The sequence below is a fragment of the Carettochelys insculpta genome, chromosome 17 (genome assembly GCF_033958435.1).
Source record: "Carettochelys insculpta isolate YL-2023 chromosome 17, ASM3395843v1, whole genome shotgun sequence".
In the NCBI taxonomy this organism is placed as follows: domain Eukaryota; kingdom Metazoa; phylum Chordata; order Testudines; family Carettochelyidae; genus Carettochelys; species Carettochelys insculpta.
Window position 1 is genome coordinate 9,957,352 of NC_134153.1, and position 21,241 is coordinate 9,978,592.

A 21,241-nucleotide genomic window follows, 5' to 3' on the forward strand; every position below is an offset into this window, starting at 1 on the left:
CTAATTCTTAGCAGTGAAGTCCTAAAAAATAAATCCAAGCTTTGTAGTAGCTTAATGAATAAAAACAAATTCTGGCTAAGTGATGGGATTCAGTTATCAAAGTGCTTTTTCAACAGAAATTCCCCATCAAACATGAAAGGAATGCTTCCCCAGAATTAAAAAGTTTAACCCACTTATTCATGCAAACAAGTTTATAACCTTTAAGGTAGGAGCAGGAGAGATATTTACAGTTGAGGGGGTGGTGGTGGTTAGGGAACACAAACACCACCAATCCAGTCTTCATTGGATGGGCTCACTCCCCTTCAGTTTAGGGAAAGTAGTGCTCTATGGTTTTTCATCAGAGCTTAGTGTATGTAAAAAGCTGTTTGCAGTGTATATAATTTACACTATGAGGTACTGTTAAGGGACAATAAATCATCCCCCAAGTTGCTCCTTTTAGTATTTGAGAGTCTCTCCACCTTTATTGTTGCTTAGTTTACAGAAAACATTTAACAAAGTATTAACACTGTATATAGTTCCCCTTGCTGTTCTAGCACTGTTTTCATGAGTGAGGATATATAGCATAGCACTCCACCACGCTGAACCTTGCTAGAGGCTTTGGGCTCTTTCCTCCCAAGGACTTCACAGACAATCCTAAGCAACTTACCTTCCACCACTGCATGGAATCATGCAGTATCTCTGAAAGATCAGTGGATTCGCAAACAACTGTACAACTTACATTATCACATGATCAGCAGCCACCCAATATTCCCAAATCATACTATACATAATCCCTTTAGCAGTGGAAATCCATTTCCACATGCTATTGAAGTTATGCTGCCTTAAATGAGAGATCACCAGCACCAAAGGTTACATTCGGTTAATGAGAAACAAACAAGTTAGCTGGTTTACTTCATGTCAACTTTGGTTCTGTTTTAAAGGAAGTTAAAATAGCATGATCTTCTTCAGGATACATAAAGGGAGTTTTACTTTGTATTTCTGCTACAGCAACCTTTTACAGTCCCAGAAAAAAGAATCATGTTTTAAGCTGCCTGCACTTTAAAAAAGAAATTAAAAAAAAAAAAAGACTGAAGGTAACCTTGAACAAATTCCCCTCTTCCAAAATATTCCAGCTTTCATGCTGGTTGAATTTAAACTGAAGCTCAAAATATAAAGCAGTAGTACAGGAACTTCTGCCACTGAATCCAACAGTAAACAAGGACTTAATCTTATCCCACATTGGTGCTGCAGTTATTTTTCATTTTATGTGCACGAGTTCGTCTTCACAGCAGAGGACTTTAGAACCTGCCAGAGAAAAACTGTATTAGGCATCAAAATACAGGAGAACTTTCCTCCCAAGCCTGTCCACAAACACTAATCAGAGATTAATTCCTGTTGTCAAAACTATACTTGAACTAAAATATAATTTCGTTATTTTGCGTTCATTATCTTTGAAAGACAATAGGTACTTTTATTTCAAGCTTTGTCATAATGTCTGCCCCAGTGATACGCAACCAGTTCCCTCATGACAGACATCACAAACGACATTAAAGCTGCTCTAGCCCAATACCACTCAATATGGAGAGCAAATGAAAGTTACATCCACGAGGAGTCATCTTTTGTCTGCTCAAACCACTGAGCAAGGTTAAAAAAAGTTTTTTGTTTTTTTTTTAAAAAAAAAAATAAACTCACCTCTGTTTTAAACTCTTCCAGTACCAGCTCTGTGAGCTGTTTGGTTTCGTTGGGCTGTTCCACTACCCCTTCCACCTCGAAATCCACCACGAAAGCTACGTCCACGAAGAAACCTGCCAGAGACTCCAAATGTCTCTGTATTAAGCTTCCTCTCTTCAGCCCATGTTGTACGCCTGGAACTGAAGGCAGCTGCGGTCAGGCTTGAGTTTAGGAAGACATTCAGAAAGCTGGGTTTTTGACTGAGTTCATGCCACTTGTGTAAGAAATGTTCCATTCTGCTTTCTCTGCACCTCTACTCAAACTTAGGACTTTTCCCATAGAGTGATAGCTCCACAAATCTTATTGCTCATCCCAATTGGAAATGGGAACCACGAGTGCCTTAAAGGGACTTTATAGTTTACTTTCAAAAGTGATTCAGTACCCTTCACCAGTTTTCCTGAAATGCTCTAATTCCTCTAAATTTTTGATCACATCAACCAGGAATTGAGACAGTTTGTGGTTTTGACCAGCTGTAGCTATTAGAAAGCACTACAGCATGAACCACTAGTCAGGTGTCCTCAGGACCTGACTGGTGCTTGAGAGAATTTGACAAAACCAGATGTCAATGTTTCCTAGCAATGTTACCAGCACTTCCACTCTGTACTGGGGTCTTAGGACAGTTGGGGTAAGTTAGAGCTAACAGCACAGAACACTGAGAACTACAACTGGTAACTATAAAACTTCATGGGACTGTGGGAAACTTAACTGATACTGGACTAACTAAGATGCTGGATCACAGACATTGCTGGATGAGTGTGCCAGATGTCAGAGACTCAATCTGCAGAATTCCTTGTTCTCCACAAGAGGGTAACTATATTGCTAAACTACTTACAGTAACAAATTCCAGTAATCTTGAGGACAGAACACTTCCTAATTTCATTTTCAATATCAATGAGATCATCAAAGTTGGGCTTGAGTGCTGACAGTTTCACATAAGTGAGTTTATGCAAGGGACAGAACAAGAACAGTTCCTGGATTTACAGTCTCAATAGTTGGGGGGTGGGGGAGAGAAGAGGGTGAAAGGAAACTGGTGATGTGATTTGCTTAAGCAGTCAGGCCTTCATTAAGCATTAGAAGTCTGACTTCCATTTTTGCATATCCTTAGAGTGGTGTATTGTGGAAGTGGACCCGGCTCTGGGGAGCACTGAAGTTCCTAAGGGGGGCACAGCATGATCAGCTGCTGGGTGGCAGGCTCATCCATGTCATTAAGAGTGTTGAAATCCATTGTGTGTATTCACATTTATACTGATAAATAAAGTTTCCATTCAATGACTTATTTATTTTCCTCACATGCCAAAAGATTTTTCATATGAAGAAAACTGAAGTTTCCATTGCTTCGGATTACATTAGAAAGGTTGTAACAGCAACGAAGGGTCCTGTGGCACCTTATAGACTAACAGAAAAGTTTTGAGCATGAGCTTTCATGAGCACAGACTCACTTCAGATGCTGGTCTTGGAAATCTGCAGGGCCAGGTATAAATAAGCCAGAGCAAGGGTGGGGATAACAAGGTTAGCTCAGTCAGCAACGGTGAGGCTTTCTACCAGCAGTTGATCTGGAGGTGTGAACACCAAGGGAGGGGAAGCTGCTTCTGTATTTAGCCAGCCATTCGCAGTCTGTTTACGACAGAGCTGAGGGCATCGAATTTGCAGATGAATTGTAACAGTATCCCTGATGGCGCTACAGCACATCTGATGGCTGAGCTCTGTAACTTTATCCTCACACACAACTATTTCAGATTTGGCAACGACATATACCTTCAAATCAGTGGCACAGCTATGGGTACCTGCATGGCCCCTCAATATGCCAATATTTTCATGGCTGACCTGGAACAGCGCTTCCTTAGTTCTCATCCACTAACACCCCATCTCTACTTATGCTACATTGATGACATCATCATCTGGACCCATGGGAAAGAGACTCTGGAAGAATTCCACCGGGACTTCAACTTTCACCCCAACATCAACCTCAGCCTGGAACAGTCCACACAGGAGATCCACTTCCTGGACACCACGGTGCTAATACACGATGGCCACATCAATACCACCCTGTACCGTAAACCCACTGACTGCTATGCCTACCTTCATGCCTCCAGCTTCCATCCCAGACACCACACAATCCTTTGTCTACAGCCAAGCACTAAGATATAGCCACATTTGCTCCAGAGACAAACATGTACAGGATCTCTACCAAGCATTCTTGAAACTGCAATACCTACCTGAGGAAGTGAAAGAACAGATCAGAGCCAGGTCGTGTGCCACGAAGCCTCTACTACAGGACAAGCCCAAGAGAGAAACCAACAGACCACCACTAGCCATCAGCTAAAACCTCTACAGCGCATCAGGGATTTACAACCCATCCTGGACAATGATCCACCACTTTCACAGGCCTTGGGAGGCAGACTAGTCCTTGCCCACAGACAACTTGCCAACCTGAAGCAAATCCTAACCAGCAACTATACACCTGACCAGTCACTAACTCGGGACCCATCCATGCAACAAACCTCATTGCCAGCTCTGCCCACATATCTACACCACCAACGTTACAGGACCTAACCAGATCAACCACACCATTGTGGGTTCATTCAGTTGCACATCTACCAATATAATTTATGCCATCATGTGCCAGCAATGCCCCTCTGCTATATACATTGGACAAACTGGACAGTCTCTACGTAAAAGACTAAATGCACACAAATCAGATATCAGAAATGGCAATATACAAAAACCCATAGGAGAGAACTTCAATCTCCCAGGCCACACAGTGGCAGACTTAAAAGTAGCTATCCTACAGCAAAGAAGTTTCAGGACCAGACTCCAAAGAGAAATTTCTGAGCCACAATTCATCTGCAAATTCGACACCCTCAGCTCTGGCTTAAACAAAGACTGCGAATGGCTGGCTAAATACAGCAGCAGGTTCCCCTCCCTTGGTGTTCACACCTCCAGATCAGCTACTGGTAGTAAGTCTCACCCTGGCTGACTGAGCTAACCTTGTTATCCCCCACCCTTGCTCTGGCTTATTTATACCTGGCCCTGCAGATTTCCAAGACCAGCAGCTGATGAAGTGAGTCTGTGCTCACGAAAGCTCATGCTCAAAACTCTTCTGTTAGTCTAAAGGTGCTACAGGACCCCTCGTTGCTGTTACAGATCCAGACTAACACTGCTACCCCTCTGATATTAGAAAGGCTGGGCTGCCAATTGCAAGGGCAAAGTGGGGCCAGGACAGAGTTTGCTCATCTATTCTACTCCAAGATTGTTGGAGGGGAGTGTGGTATGGCATGGCATGGCATGAAAGCTACTTTGCACAATTTAGACAGTAAGAACAGAGCACAATTAGAGACTTGAGGACAAAGAGGCAATTGTTAGCCACAGAAGTATAACATACAATAAAGTCTGAAGTGTTTCAGGCTAAAGTCTCCAACAGCTGGAATGAGTTAGTTTAGAACTTAAGTTGTTCCTGAATGGCAAACCAACCACCACTTATCTGGTGAGGAGACAGGAATGGATAAGTGATCAGCAAACTAGTATTTTGAAACCCAGGAGATTTTTTAATTAGACATTTAAAGGGACACTGACAGTTGAGACTCATTTTAATGAATTTCTTAAGTTAGGGGGATTATATTTAGGAAATTATCATGGAAGCATGTAATAGCTTGAGTCAGACTCTTCCTCACAAAACATTGCAACGTTTGTGCATGGAAAGGCAAGAGCAAGCAACTCTTTAGAGTCTTAATGGAAGAGATTCAGGCCTGGGTGACACACTAAAGAGGGAGACTTTTGTAAGAAAGTTGAAGGTATTAAAGTTTTCTAAATTATCAAGATGTTTAATATGATAATCCAATAAATCAGATAGTCATGGCAAGAACAACTTTAGCTCAGATGTTAACAAGACTAATTTGTTCTAAAACTTTTAGTGATAACAGATTTTTAGTAGTGTCTTGTGAGTGGTCACATTTTAGGGCAACATGCCTTCTAAAGGGCTGCCTCTTGATCACGGCAAACTTCAGAATAGAAGCCCTTCAAGATTGAGTTTCATTTGATGTTCCTGTATGGCTAGCTCACCACGGGGCAAAACAGAATGCATGCCAGACAGATAGTTACCTCGATTTCAGTTCTGAAGAGATGTTGTCAAAGAAAGACTTAGATTTATCATAATAGCAGTTGGGTCCAAGGAGATCCTCATCCGCATTGCCATCATTTTGAGTTGCTACTCCAGGGTCACTTTTTTCTTCCCCTGCCTCAGCTTTGTCATCTGAAGATAAAAGATAATTACAACCTCCTTGCTGCATATTGAAGCGCCATCAGTTTTCCTGATTCCTGAAATTACATCTGAGATTCTTATTTAATCATGAAATTTCTCAGTGGAAGAGGTTGTCTGTAAACCATCCTCACGTTAATAAAGTCATCTACATTTACTAAAAGTCACAAACCTTTAAAGTTCAGTTTCTTCTTAAATTCTTTATCCAGCTCCTCTCGGTTGAACTGTGCATTTGCACTTTCAAAATCAAAGTCACCTTCAAACTTTATTGTGCTTTCCTTCACAGGGGGTGGTCTGTTTTGTCCTCTAGAACGATTTCTGGTTCTCCTGTTTCCTGAAACCAGGGCAGTTTAAACACTAAGTACCATGCAGAAAAATTAAGTGACTTGGTCAAAGCTAGAGGAAATACAAAATTAGAACCTCAGGTGTTTGTCTTCCAGTCCTGTGATCATGACTGATCTTTAAAATATACTTCAGATCTTCAAGTATTGCTGTACTGTTGCCAATGAATTTTTGAAAAACACTCTTGGATGTCAAGTCACATGACTACAGCCACCTTTCCCTACCAATGTTGCATTCAGCTCCTACTAAACAAGATAATGCCAACCACTGCATGGGAGAAAACCTCAATTAAGTTTGTCAAGAAAATCCCTTAAATCAACACACATTGGAATACAGATTTCAGGAAACCCACTCAGGGCTGAAACCATTCACTTTGTTCTACACAGTGAAGGCCACCTTGATAAGTTGTAAAAACGTTGTCTGGCTGATTACAACAACTGCTTCAAATCCCTTTTGAAGATCCTAGCAGCATGAGGGGTATCCTATGTAAGGATGATGCCAATTCAGAACAGTTTACACAAGTACACCTGAGTTTTAAGAGATGCAGCAGAGAGCCATTTGCCTGTTGTGCATTCTCCATGGCTCTGCAAAATCCTTTCAGAGGAACTTTTGATGTTAAGTATTACTTTTGCATGTCTGAATGTTCCTTTGTTCAACATACCCTCTTTTTTCAGTTAACATGTGGCTGATCAAAAGCATCTGTTATCCTGTATTTGCCAGTTCTCTGCTCATGCAAACTGGTTTATAAAACTCCAGTGTATGTTTAGGTCAAGTCTGCCTACCTGATCTTCTTCTTTGAGGTCTTCTGTTTTCATCATTCACCTGGTCTTGAGTTTGCATGGGTGGTGGCTGAACTGTGTCTATAGGAGAGAAATTGGAAGAAGATGACCATTTATAACCCAAACATATAAAGTTGAATGTTAAGGACTGCTCTAAGTTACAGCAACCTTCATTTAACTATTTGAAAACAAGACTTGTATACCATTTGTCTTGCTTTGTGGAATCTGCCGTCCATTGCGTTGGATTGCAGTAGCTACTTTGGCTGGTGGTGACTTTTTTTGATTCATGTTATCAACTGGACCAGTCTGAACAGCCTGCTCTACCATGGGGCTTTTGCGTATTTGGTGAGTCAGTGGAAAGCCAGCACCTGGAAATACAAAAAGGTATTACAATAGCTCATTTTTAGTTGCATTCCAGGAAGTCGCCATATAAGAATGATGCCAACATTGTCATGGTGGTAGAAGGACTCAGGAGCAAACTATATTTCACCAACACCCATGCAGAGCTTTTTAGGCACTTCCATTTTACTCAATGTTTGTATGCCTCTCCTTACATATGCTACCATTGACTAAAATTCAGGGCTATGAGTTAATGGCTATAAACCAAGTCAACAATTTCATCCATTAAGGATGCAAAGTAGCCAACTGGTAAGGACAAAAGTTAGTGTTCATATCAAGAATCATTATTTGCAATAAGCCTCCAAAAATGCACAAATCCCCATTTCTCTTCATTAACTAATACTGTTTGTGTATTATTTTTATACTTTAACAAAAGACTACTGCTTTGGTCTTTGCCTGAAAGTGCTTCATTTTCAGGGTAGTTGCGAGCATTCCAGGGTGTATGACCTTTACTGCAGCAATAGCCTGGGTCTCTCTGCACAGTTTTTTGACAAGCAAAAAACAGATTAGTGTGATAGTGTCAGACCTGTTAAAATAAATGCTTAATTACTCCAGTAGTTATGGTACATCAAGTCACATTATATGCATTCAGAAGGCTTTCCCATAACGGCCCTACTTAAGTAGATGTGTAAAAATATATTTCCCCTGCCCAATCCTCAAAACAAGTAGAGTCTCAATGTCTCAGATACTAATGCACACAGTACAGGAAGAGTAGACGGTAATATTTAAACCTTAACTAAACCTCCTGGACTTTTGTTTCATGAAGACCACACGCGAGACTAGTTCCTAATGTGTCCTAGTGTAGAGTACAGTCAATGATATTACCAAGTTGGAAAACATTTACACTCATTACCTAAGCTTGAAAAGGAGTAAACGTATAGCACTTACAGAAATCAGACACTGATTATACTTGCTTCTTTACAGTAGAGGCGGACAACCTTTTTGGATCAGTGGCCACCAACCCATGGGGGTGGGAATCCAACACCAGTCAGGGCCACACACAAGTGAGAAACAAAAGTACCCCCCCACACTCCCCTTACACTCCAGCACTACAGGCAGGAGGGTGAAGGGGTGGCAAGGTTAAGGACTTCCACAGGCCAGATTAACTCTTCTGGGGGCTGGGCTGTGACCAAAAATGAGGTGGTTTCAATGTGTGGGAAGGGGCTGCTGGTGAGCAGGTGTGGGGTCTGGATGGTAATGAGGATGTGGGAATGGCTAAGGTGGGCATCTGAGGTCTGGGTGGGAGGCGAGAGTGCAGGGGTCTGGTCAGAAGGAAGAATTTGGGCCACAGCAGAGAAGCCTTGGCAGGCAGCACTATGCAGCTGCTCCCCGTCAGTGGGGAGAAAGGAGGAATGATGGCACCACTTCCTTGCCCCTCACATGCTGTCAGAGCCTATGGGCTGCATTCAACCTTGCCTAGTTCAGCCCAAGAGGCTCAGAACTTGACCCTCCATTGCACCACAGGCTGGCTACTGGGGAGGGGAGTCCTGAGTCTTAGGGTATTGATCCAAAGAAACCATGGATTCCCCATCCCTGCTTTACATGGGCATAAAATCTTAATGGACTGCTAGGTGGTTTTGCTAAGCAGAGGACAGATATTTGCTTCCATCCAACTGGTTCAGTTTTACAAGGAATACATTATACAAGCCAAGCCATTACTTATTTTAGTGCATCCTGAATCAGCACTCTGTTTTGATTATTCTTGCATATGGTACATTCTAATCTACTATACATTTAGTCCTTTCACAAGGCTAAACCAGGGATAATACCCATAGCATGTGTCTAGCTATTACACTTTCACAGTAGTTTATTACGAGCGAGCACCATTTTGAAGTTTACTTTACTTCACTTCTATTGGTTAGATATGGAGATGCCCAAAGGCAGGAATGGAAGTGGGGCAGGGGAGGAAAATCTACCCAACATCCATACTTTTCAACCTGACCCAAGCATTTTTTTTTTTTTAAAATCAGATTCATGACAGCTACTGGCACACATGGATGTCACCTACACTATCTGCTCTGAAAATACTGCAAAGTTCTTCAGCCTACGTTTGTCACTCAAATTTTATGCAGCACATTGAACTCAGTTCAAAAGTAGGTTAAGATCAAGCAATTAGGTCTTAGTATAACAGTTCCCCCTTTCAGATTGATAGCTGCTCTACTCATGCAACAACCATAGCCCATGTCAAGTGCAGAATGCATTTTAAAAATTTCTCCAATAACTAATTGAGAAGGCTCTAGTATTTTCCTTAGGACCTAGCAAATTAGCAATTAATTGCCTCACAATTTAGTACAGTAATCTGACAGAGGTGGCATCCTGGGTAACAGCCCCCCCACCCCCATGTACATCAAATTTTGTACAAATGGGGCAGGGAGAGGCAGACAGCCCTTGGCTTCTCCCAAAGGGGGACACAGGCTGTGTCTACACTAGCCCCAAACTTTGAAATGGCCATGCAAATGGCCATTTTGAAGTTCACTAATGAAGTGCTGAAATGCATATTCAGCGCTTCATTCGCATACTGGTGGCTGCGGCACTTTGAAATTGATGCGCCTCACCAGGGCTCCTTTTCGAAAGAACCCCCCCTACTTTGAAGTCCCCTTATTCCCATCAGCTCATAGGCACAAGGGGACTTCAAAGTAGGGGGGGTCCTTTCGAAAAGGAGCCCTGTTGGGACAAGTCGTGCGGCGGCGAGGCGCGTCAATTTCAAAGTGCTACGGCCGTCTGCATGCTAATGAAGCACTGAATATGCATTTCAGCACTTCATTAGTAAGCTTCAAAATGGCTATCTGCGTGGCCATTTTGAAGTTTGGGGCTAGTGTGGACATAGCCACACTCCTGCCCCCCAAGGGGATAAACTGCACCACAGGCAGCTGTCTGTGCCAGGCTCCCCCAGCTGGGGGAGGGGTTTTGATTTGCACTTAAGTCATGCTAATACAAGTTAAAACACAATATCACAGTTTGAGGGTTTATTGTGTCATTATAGCCTGGAGGGGATACAAAGTTTGTATCTGCAGCCAAATCTGCTTTATATCACTGCAGACTTTGCAAGGATCTGTTGATTTGCAGAACTAAGCAGCATTCCTTCCTCCCTCTACAGCAAGGAAAGGTCAGTTACAAACTCAGTGGCATGAAAATATCTATAGGCACAACAAGAACATGTTTGCAGCTAGTGCTGAGGGAAGGCTTCTATATGAAGACTAGCCACTGTCCTGTACTTGTTCTCATTCCTCAGCCTGTCAATCAATTCTTCCAGAGTAGCAGTAAGTCAAAGATTTAACAAATGTTTGACACAAAGCAAGCACTAAGAAACAGTGTAGTATTTGTTTTGCTATAATTATACATAAGTACTGTCATTTTGAGAGGGTCAACAAGCAGAATAGAATGTTCTGCAAACACCATGCTGGTTATATCAAGTATCTGGAGTCCTCAAACTGCTGTTACCCTTGGAAGAAAGCAGATGTGGCTCGGAAGACATGTCAGGCTCTGAAACAGGTTGTGGAGACGGAGAAGAGCTAGGGCTGGAAGCAGCTGCTGATGTTGGAGGGCTTACCAATTTCTCTAAAGAGACAGAGGGGAGAAGAGAAAAAGCAAAAAGGTATACAAATAAGGCAAAGTAGTTGAGCAACTGAGCTCTTGGAAGGAAATACAAGAAGTCACCTAGAATATGCTGAATGCTACATAATCTGGAGTCCTTTCATATAGTACTGAGCGTTTTGAGTGTAGTATATGCAGGGTACCTTAAACTAGAAAGGCAACTTAAGTCCTTGTTAAGTCAATAACTTAAGTGTTTCAGCTTGTGTTCAGTACTTCCAAACACTTTAATAGCATTATCTGTTCTTAATGTTGGTATATAGACAAACTTCTAGTTTAAGATTTTACAATGAAACAGTTTAAAAAAGCTGGTTGGTTTATCAGATAACCAGTCATTTTTCAGACTTTAGTATCAGAGCACAAACTGCTGTAAAGCCACACCTTTGAGATTAGAGAGGGAGAAGGAGGACTTCAAATTGTACATCTTTAAGCATTTTACTCACCTAAACCTAACGATGCTGCATACTGCTGGCTCAGTAAAGAGCTGGCAGCAAGTTGGCTGTAGGGTGGCATGCCTCTAAATGGACTATAAGGCACATGTGGCTGGAACGATGATGTAGAAGCAGAGCCCAGTGAAGACTGCAGAACAAGATAGTAGTATAAATATATTTCCACTGATGGTACTCAGCAGTTTCTGAATGCTTATATTTTCTGTTTCCACACTGTCTTTGCAGTAGCAGATTTAGTGCTTTTAGAAATTAGGGAAAGCAACATGACTGTTTTAACTAGTTTCATAAAACGTTTTAAATACAAAAGTTTACTTCAGTGATTTTCTCCTGATCAGGGTGAGAATATCCGGACTGATTATCAGGTTTTTTCAAATGCTGCAATATTTTGATCAGACCAAACTGAATATTGGTTTCCACTTGAATTATGAAAATTCTTGGAAACATTTACAGACCTGGTTACTTCTGTTAAGCCATCTTTATAAAAAAGTCCTTGTGATTTAGGTCAAGCTTTGAATTGCTAGTATTGCCTCAACTTTTACCACCATCTCAAATAGTAATTCTTACTTGGACAATGGCAGGATCCTGAGGCAAAGTATGTTGAGCTTTAGGAGGTTCACATACAGTAATGTCTTTGATGTCACTCCCCCGGAAAATTATGTATTCGTAAATCTCTTCTCTTGGAGGAGCAGGTCTGTCTGTGGGACGGTCTTCAGTACCAAATGACCGCACTTTGGATTTAAAAAAAAAAAAAAAAAAAAAATAGTAGATTAGCCTCTACTAGTACCATAGCTTATTTCACCAGCCCTATATAAATTAGAAATTTAGCTCTCTCAAAGCACATGGTACATACTCAGCGCTCTATCCATCCCTGCTACATAAAACAATTAGGCCAGCATTTGAAAGAACACCTATTCCTGACCCACATACATCCAGTTTCTTTGGAGTCCAGTAGTACATGTTTAAGGGCAATAACTTTGGCAATTTTGTACTGACAAAACTGGTTTCCCAGAACTCTCAGCCCCGTAAGTAGAGGCTGCACTACTGTCATAGTCCTCAAACAGAAATCCAGCTTCAGTTCCTCCAAACAACGGTGGCAGAATAGCAAAAGGAAAGGGGCAGTCTCAGGCAGCAAGGTCCCAATTACAGTGATCAAAGGTTTTTTAATTCAGTGGCAATTCAACATAAGTTAAATAGCATTGGTCAAACATTCGTATCTGCTGAATCTTTCCAAAGAGTTAGGCACCCAGCTTGATCCTCCAGGCACAATTTGAGCAAATCCACAAAAAGAGAGGACTAGATTCACAAGACACCAAAGGAGCTTCTCACTTGGCGTGTTACAGACAAGAGTCACTTAACTAGTGAAAAGTAACAGAGAGGAAGCCGTGCTAGTCTATACACTATCAAAACAAAAAGCAGTCAAGTAGCACTTTAAAGACTAGCAAAACAGTTTGTGAGGTGAGCTTTCGTGTGGGTCTGTCCCATGAAAGCTCACCTAGTGAACTGTTTTGCTAGTCTTTAAAAAGTGCTACTTGACTGCTTTTTGTTATAACTAGTGAAAGAATGACTCATCTGGTGGTTAATGTAATTACCTAGAATGGGAGAGTTTCAAGTTCTAGTCCCAGTCCCAGTGGACTATCTTATTTACTTTTTTTAAAAAGGCAAGGAGATGCAACACAAAAGTGAGAGCCTCATCCCAGATCTCACCCACAGCCTGGCAGCTAGGGCACTGACCTGTGATGTGGAGAAGAGATGTTAACTTGAGTTTCCCCACAACAGGAAGACAGGGAAATTGAGAGACACTGCTTAAGGGTAAGTGAAGCATTTTCCTCCCACCCCAAAACACTCTGAATCTAAGTATTTCTTTGTCTCTGGCAAAACACCCAAACAGTCAAGCAAAGTTAAAAACCTTGCTCTCACATCAAGATTGATATCTGGGTTTTTTTGAAAACAAAACATTGGTCAAAAAATTGACCTCAGCACAAACCCGTGAATACTTTGTCAATCCAAAGTGTTTTTTCCAGAGTAAGCTATTCACCAAAAGATTTCATGCAGCTTTGGTCCCCACACCACTTAGAGTTCAAACCATTACCTTATATTCAGTTTAGGTTTCAAGAGTGAAATAGGTTCATGGAAAGTAAGGTTAAACATATTTACTCCTCTCCTTAGAGGAGAGCATGACCTAGGTTTCATGATTAATGCATAACTGCATGCCTTACATCTTAAGCAGGGATCTTGAACACAGTAACTAGATTTTGCAAATACTGAGCTATTGTTAAAACTACCCAGTTCTACTGAATGAACTTCTGGATCTGCAGATTCTTGAAGTGTGGCCTTAGATGTTCCCACTATTTGAGCATCACTAGTGTGAATTCTCCTTACAAGTCAATACATGGAACATAAGGAATGCAAACAGGAAGAACTCAAAATGCTAATAAACTAAACTGAGTTTGGAGACTTTGGTGGACAGTCCCTGTAACTGGAGTACCGGTAGAAAAGTTACAGCTTGCTCAAAAAGGACAGCCAGGGGAAAAGAGATATTGCCTTATATATTAAGCATATATATAGGCTGAGGTTAAGATGGAAATTAAACAAATCTGTCTTAAGTCTCTGGGTAAGATAAACAGAGGTTATGGTATGGATCTAAAGATAACTTAATCAAGAATTAGAGGCATATATATTGTTGGTGGCAGGGAACCCACAGCCACATACTGATTAGCCAACAAATGTTTGGCATATACTGGAGGCTTCTATACAGAGAGCTATTGGAGGAGGCTGTTCTAATATTTTGATAACTAGGAACTGGATGAGAATTTGAAAGTGGAAAGTAGCTTGGGTGGAAGTGCTAGCATTAGATTCTACTCTCCCTCCTACCATTCCTTAGAATCATAATGAAGGCAATGATTTCAACAAGGCAGACTAGTAAAACTGGGGACTGGTACACTTGTTTCCCCATGGGATCTTACCTAGTGGAAAACACAGTTTAAGAGTTGGCAGTTTTTCAAAGATTATTAATAGAGCCCTGTAAATTTATAGTATATTACCAGCATCCATGGATTAAGTAGCCTGCAAAAATAGCCTGTGGATGCAAATGTCAATACAAATTGAGTACCTGTATAGCGCTCTGATTAACAGCACAAGTGCATGCTATCCCACTGCATAGGAACAATAGGAAGTATGGTAAGAAGCCACCATGTCTTAGCCAGGAAATCTTGAATGACCTAAGAAGAAGTCCTATAAAAAGGGGAAACTGGGTCAAATTATAAGTGACTGAATGTAAACAACTGTGGGACAAAATTAGAAAGGCCAAGGCACAAAACAAGACCAAATGAGCTAAGAGACAAAAGATTAAAAAAGATTAGAAGCAAAAGGAAGACCAAGGACAGGGTAGAGCCACATTTCAATGAAGAAAACAGTAACAGAAGGTGGAAATGTCAGAGGCACTTACTGACTTTGCCCAATTGCTGTCAACCTTCTCTATGAAGACTAAAACACTTATAGTGCCAGTGAAAATGAGATTAGGTCAGAGGCTAAAATAGGGAAATGAACAAGTTAGATGTGTTTACGTGAGCAGGATCTGCTGAAATACATCCAAGGAGCTGACGGAAGCTGTACCTGAGCCATTATCTTCAAAAAGCCAAGGAAAACTGGATAAGGAAAAATATAATGCCTAACTATGAAAAAGGGAAATACAACCACCCTTGGAATTACACAGCCAGCTTCACTTCTGCCAACAGAAAAATTGAGTGAATTAAACAATCAATTTGCAAACATTTATAACAAGGTAATACGTAACAGCACAGATTTGTCAAAAATCTGAGTGTCAAACCAACATTATAGCTTTCTTTGACAGGATAATAAACTTTGTGGATGAGGAGAAGCAGGAAACATGATACATCTTGACTTTAGCAAAGTCTGATATGGTCTTCCATGATCTTCTAAACAAGCAGACGAGGGATGTACATCCTAGATGGAGCTACTATACATTAGATACAAAAATGGTTGTCAACCCATTCCAAGAGAGTAGTGACCAATGGTTCACAATCATGAGGTAAAGACATAAACAGGGTCCTCCAAGTCTGGATCTAGTTGCGTTCAACAACTTTGAATTATTAAACCATTAAAGATATCTGGACAAACTGGAGAAATAGTCTGAAGCAAATAGGGTAAAGTTCAATGCAGAGTACTGCAGCTGGAAAGGAACAAAGTTGTGCACACATCCAAAATGGGAAATGGCTGCTAGGAAGAATTACTGTATAAGCTGATCTGGAGGGTATAAGCAGGCAAAAGCTAAATAGTAACACTTGCAAAAAATTGCACATCATTCTCAGATGTATTAGCAGGACTATCATAAGCAAGACAAGTAGTAATTCTACTCTGTGCTGATTAGGCCTCAAGTAGTGTCTAATTCTAGGTGCTACATTTCAGCAGAGGTGTGAACAAGATGTAAAAAATCCAGAGAAAAAGCAACAAAAGTGACTGAAAGGTCTAGAAAATATGACTTAACATGGAAAAATTGGGTTTAGTTTGGAAAACTGATGACTGAAAAGTGACAAAGGTTTCTTCAAAAAAGGAAGGAGAAGCACTGTTAATTTCTGAAGACAGGACAAGCAGCAGTAGGCTTAAATTGCAACAATTGTTTAGGTTGGACATTAGAAAATCTTCTTAGCTTTTATGGTGAATAAGCACAAGGGAATGAATTATCTAGAAAGGTTCTGGAATCTCCATCCTTGGGTATTAAGAGCAGGTTGAAAAAGCACCTGTCAGGAATGGTTTAGATAGTAATTAGTCTGGCTGAAAGTTCCTAGAGACCAGAACAGAGCAGACCTCTTTGAGAGGCCCTGCAGTCCTATGATATTGTTGCACTTCACTGGATTGTTCCAGCTCCCCTGAGTATACAAAAATCTTATGCTAGGGCAACACCACAAGCTAGGGGCATTCTCCTGACTGTGTACATACTTATATTCCAGTGCTCACTGAGCTAGCACAAGAATAAGCAGTGCAGCCACAGCAGCATGGGAAGTAAATACCCACTTGTTTCAGACAGGTTCCTATCTGGCACAGCTCAGTGCTGTATACTGTAACTATTAATACTCAACACTAGCTCAAGGGTCTGCAACTCATGGCTCCAGAGCTGCATGTAGCTCTTTAAGGACTACTGTGGCTCCTGAAACTAACTGCAAAGCCTGCCAGTCATTGCTCTGTCCTCCAGCCCCAGATTTCTCTGGTCCTGCAACATCCATGGTTCTGTTGGACCACACGTTACTGGACAACAGTGTACTGGATTTAAGAGGTTCATTGTGTACAACTTGATGCTGACTATATAGCTAGTTATCAGCTAGAATCATGTCTGCCTTTTTCAGAAAAGCTATGGAGAGAGTTCATTATCTAGACGCCTTCGATCACTCTTAACCCTAAATCAGTCTGGATCTAGGCTGGTAAAGAGATTCAGTGGTCAGCAACAGCCTTGTGATGGATAAAGACCCGGTATTAGATCACCTACCTTTGATACAGCTGATCACAGGCATTATTGCCTCACCAGCTGACCCTATCAGAACAGGCAGGGCTGCTTATCCGTGGCTTCCTTCTTTCAATGCATATGAAGGCATGGAGAGCACTGATTTCACTAGACTGAGGAAACTCAACTGTGTGTCCATCTTGTTTGACTCTGCTGATCAGATTCCGTCCCCAATTTGGTGTTCAGCAGAAACTAGAGCATGAATAAAGCACAAACTGACTGATGCTCAATGCAGGTAAGAGATGGATTGGGGAAGCAACCAGAGGCAATATCAGTCCCTTTGTGTGATGGTCATTACTGCACTAACCCACATGGCTTTTACTTTTTGCAGCTAGCTAAAAGGCTTCAACATTTCCTTTCAGATGTTTACTTTGCCACTGTTTGCCATAAGTTTGTTACCTCCAGATTAGAGCACAATACAAAGATATACCTGCCAGGGCCTGCAACTACCTTACATAGGGTATCTGACTGGAAGCATATGGTGGACATGCTCTGGGATCTGCACTAGCTGCTCATTCGTTTCCAGGGGGAGTTTAATGGGTTTTCATGTATAAAAGCTCAATGGTCCGAGACCAGCTTACTTAAGGGACTGCCTCTCCTCATGCCATACTACCATACCTGTAGTCAGCAAGGGCTACTCAAGCTGGATCCTCTCAGAGGAGTGGTAAGCGGGCAGGGTGTTGTGATAGCCCCAGAAATCGAACTTGCTCTTCCCTTGGTCTGAAACAGGCTGAATGTGGTGACCTTCCAAGCACACTGAAAAATAAATCTGTCAATTTTAAAGCAAGTTTACGGTATATCCCAAAACAGTAAGGGCACAGAAAGGAGTTTAACAGGTGTACAACTTAGTTCTTACTGACAAGGTTACTTTACATTGCTGAGACCTTGCCATTAACGTGATGTTAGAGCACCTAGGGCATTTGCAGTAAGAGAATTCTGTCCAGGCAAAAAAAAATATTTCGATTAACATGGCTAGCATGCGCTAGCCACATGCTATTTGCATGATTCTGTCAAGAGTTCAAAGTGTTCCTCTGTTTCTTCAAAGAGATCAAGGTATTAATGAACTTTACATCTATGTCACAATGGAATAGGTCTAAGTATGAATGCAGGACTATTAATGTAATCAAGTATCAGAAAGTACTTTTGATATAAAGCCCTACCTAAGAAATAGTCTCAACTCAAAAGCTGAATCTGAATTAGCAAAGTAATATTTCATTGTTAAAATGCTGATCTGCCAGTTAAAAAATTAAGTTACAATTGAAAACTACTAGTATGCTACACAGGGTACCAAATAAAGCTGATCAACAGCCAAAATACTTTGAGACTTACAGATTTGTTTCTAAGGCAAACAGCATGCATCCCCCATTTCCTCTCACCCTGACTAATTTCATATGTATTAAGACATAGAAGTAATCCCATGAAAGGCATGCCACTTAAAAACACTGAAGTAGTGAATGTTAAGTGGAAAATGAAGGCTACAGATGAGACTGCTGCATCCGACTGATACAAGGATGCTCAATCAGCAGTGTAGAGGACAGAGAAAAAGATTGTATTTGCATATATGGATGCCAGGAGTTCTACTTATAGGATAAAGCAGCCATAGCCCTGCTGTCATCATTCCCTTCTCCTGGCTTCACCACACAATCTAGTACTCAGGTTTTGTAAACGATATGAAGAAGTCCATAGCTTTAAGACAAATGCATGCTTATGTAAAAGTAATTCTTGATCAGCTACATTTCCTGATCTGAAATTCCTCATACTTAATTCAAAATAAGCCAGTTAAGGAGGTTTCAAGTATCCAAGCTATATGTTCCTTGATCAGCTGTTCTGCTTAGAAACTGGACCAGGAAGACTGTTGGATCCCCTGACTACTCCCTAATATGGTGAGATGAAGTCCTTGAAACTGATGCATTAAGATTAATCCTCCCACTAGTCAAATTTGAGATACAGAAGTGGTTTGATTATTTTAACAGCAACACCTGTAACAGACTGGACAGGAAGTAGTGATAGCCAGGACAGTTAGACATTAGACACACTTTTTCCCTTATTAGGGGCACGAAGATGATATGTGACGAGAAAACAACAAAACTAAAGAGAAGGCAGAGTTTAAAAAAAAACAAAGCTTACAGGGAGAGAGAGGTGGTGACAGACAAGCAGCATGGAAGTGTGTTTTGAAAGACTGTATGTAATGGCTAGCAGAACAAAGATGCCAGACACAAGCAAATTAGGGAGTCACCTGTTCAGGTGGTAGCTGAAAATAAGAGCCAAAGACTAGGAGAGAATGAAGATCAGATAGAAAGAAAGAAAGAAAAAAAAACCAACATATGTAGAGCAGTCTGCAAGATAGAGGAACCAGATAAGCAAAGTGTCAAAAACACAGGTAGAAAGACCAAAAGTTCTACCTTGGTTTTAAGAGGGTTCTGCACAAGTGGTTACTATTCCAAAGCTCTAGAACCATTTGAACGTATGCCAATTCTTGATCATAAGTACTATATTAAAACAAGGAACTGAATTTAGATTTAAGTCTAAACAAAACAAAATTGTAAAATGAAAATTATTCTATGTCCATGCTGATCTGTTACTCTCCCACGCCAAACATTGCACAATTTTGTCGTCCAAGTAAAGAAAAAAAATAAAATTCAGTTAGAACAGAATTTTAGGATTAGATTATTTTAAGAAAATGTAGTGTGGTTGTTTAAGGTTACCTAGGGAACTTCAACCTTTTTTATGAAGGAAATATGAGAATATCTGAATTGCAGTACTATGCCTGAAAAATGAAAAAAAAGTGTCCAAAAACCCTCGCAATAGTCCCAGGGACCTCCAAGTAAGGAGCAAGATACCCAGCCGGTCTCTAGGGAATGTGCGACTTTCTTGCATATATTCATTTGCAAAGCAAGCCATGCTCACTATACTGTAGAATATAGCTCTTGCACTGGAAAAATAATTCATGAGATGCTGAATCATGAAAGAGGCCACAGCTAAATGAGCCGACTCTGGCAGTAATTAAGGCTTTGCTCCCAGTCTGCCTTTGCACTTGGGCACGTTGCTATTTCAGAGCCGGAGTCAGCCATCCCACAATGAACCAAGATGCGGGGTCCCTGGGGCTTTCGTCAGACCACCCCCTGCAACGCAGCTTAGCTCCAGCTGCTGCCTGTTTACACCTCCCTCGCCAGAAGGGCTCAGCTCATTGTTCAGGCGTCTGGGGACTAGACGAGCATCCCAGACACCGGGAGAGGTTTAACACGGGACTGAAGCGGAGCTCCAAGAACCAGCGGGAGAGGGCGACCTCGGGGCCACGGCAGGGAAGCGCAGCAAGGACCCACGGTCTGCGATTCCGGGGGAAGGGGGGGGGGGGGAAGAGACACACAATGGTCCGCGTTAACAGGCGTAATTTCCGCAGAGCCCCCCCCGTCGCTGCCTTCAGCGAAGGGGTGGGAGGGAGCAGCGACTCCGAGTGACTCCACTGTCCCACCCTGTACCATGCGCCGGGGGTCCGACCGGACCTGACACCGCCCCCCCGCCAGCCTCTCTTCAGGGAGCAGCCAAGGCCCAACTCCCCCGTCCCCCACAGGGCCAGCCCGCGCCCCAATGCGTGTGGAGACGCCCCGCGGCAGAGAACGCCCGGGCGCCCCTCACCTTTGGCCAGCGCCACGGTGGAGTTCTCGGTGTCGATGGTGTAGAGGATGCCCTCGTAGCGGATCTGCGCCTTGGAGATGAGGCTGATTTTGCTCCCGATGTAGGGGGTGCCAGAACTCATGACTCCGCCGGGGCCGGCCGCGCGGCCTGGCCAGGGGCTGAGGAGAACGCACCAGGCGCAGCCGCGAGAACAGGCAGTCTAGGCCCGAACTGGAGGCCGCTCAGGTAGCTCCACCGCCAGCCCAGATTCACCCCCTCTCACACACACACTGCGGACTCAGAAGCCCCAGGGCCGCCGTCGGCGCCTTATATAGGGCGGAGGGAGACGGGGGCTGGTGCGAGATTGCGCATGCGCCTTTCCGTCGCTGACCAGACAGGAGAGACTGCCAGGGTCCGGACGGCAGTCACGTGATCCTGCCGGTCTCGGGTGCCACGTGCGACTGAGGGCTCCCAGCGGCTCGGGGCTGAGAGCGTATGTCGGGAGTAGGCGCCGGACTGCGGTCCAGCGCGGACGCGGGTCTGAGCGCGTGGAGGCCACAGCCAGCCTGCAGCACAGACAGACAGA

General features: G+C 42.4%; 1 protein-coding gene across 6 annotated transcripts; it reads right to left on the minus strand.

Moving 5' to 3' along the window:
- Positions 1-430: 430 nt before the first annotated feature.
- LSM14B (LSM family member 14B) lies at positions 431-21,032 on the minus strand. Of its 6 annotated transcripts, none has more exons than XM_075011979.1 (11): positions 20,677-20,811; positions 17,659-17,796; positions 12,090-12,253; positions 11,520-11,655; positions 10,927-11,043; positions 7,290-7,454; positions 7,090-7,167; positions 6,138-6,299; positions 5,809-5,959; positions 1,672-1,871; positions 431-1,284 (listed from the first exon to the last, which is right to left on the minus strand). In XM_075011979.1, exons 4-10 carry the CDS (start codon positions 11,587-11,589, stop codon positions 1,679-1,681), a joined length of 936 nt encoding a protein of 311 aa, XP_074868080.1. In that variant the 5' UTR covers positions 11,590-11,655; positions 12,090-12,253; positions 17,659-17,796; positions 20,677-20,811; the 3' UTR covers positions 431-1,284; positions 1,672-1,678. The 6 variants fall into 6 exon arrangements, with proteins under 6 accessions (XP_074868080.1, XP_074868079.1, XP_074868075.1 ...); XM_075011978.1 differs by having other exon boundaries at positions 17,659-17,809; positions 20,677-20,800; XM_075011974.1 differs by lacking the exon at positions 17,659-17,796 and having other exon boundaries at positions 1,672-1,850; positions 20,677-21,032.
- Positions 21,033-21,241: the final 209 nt, after the last annotated feature.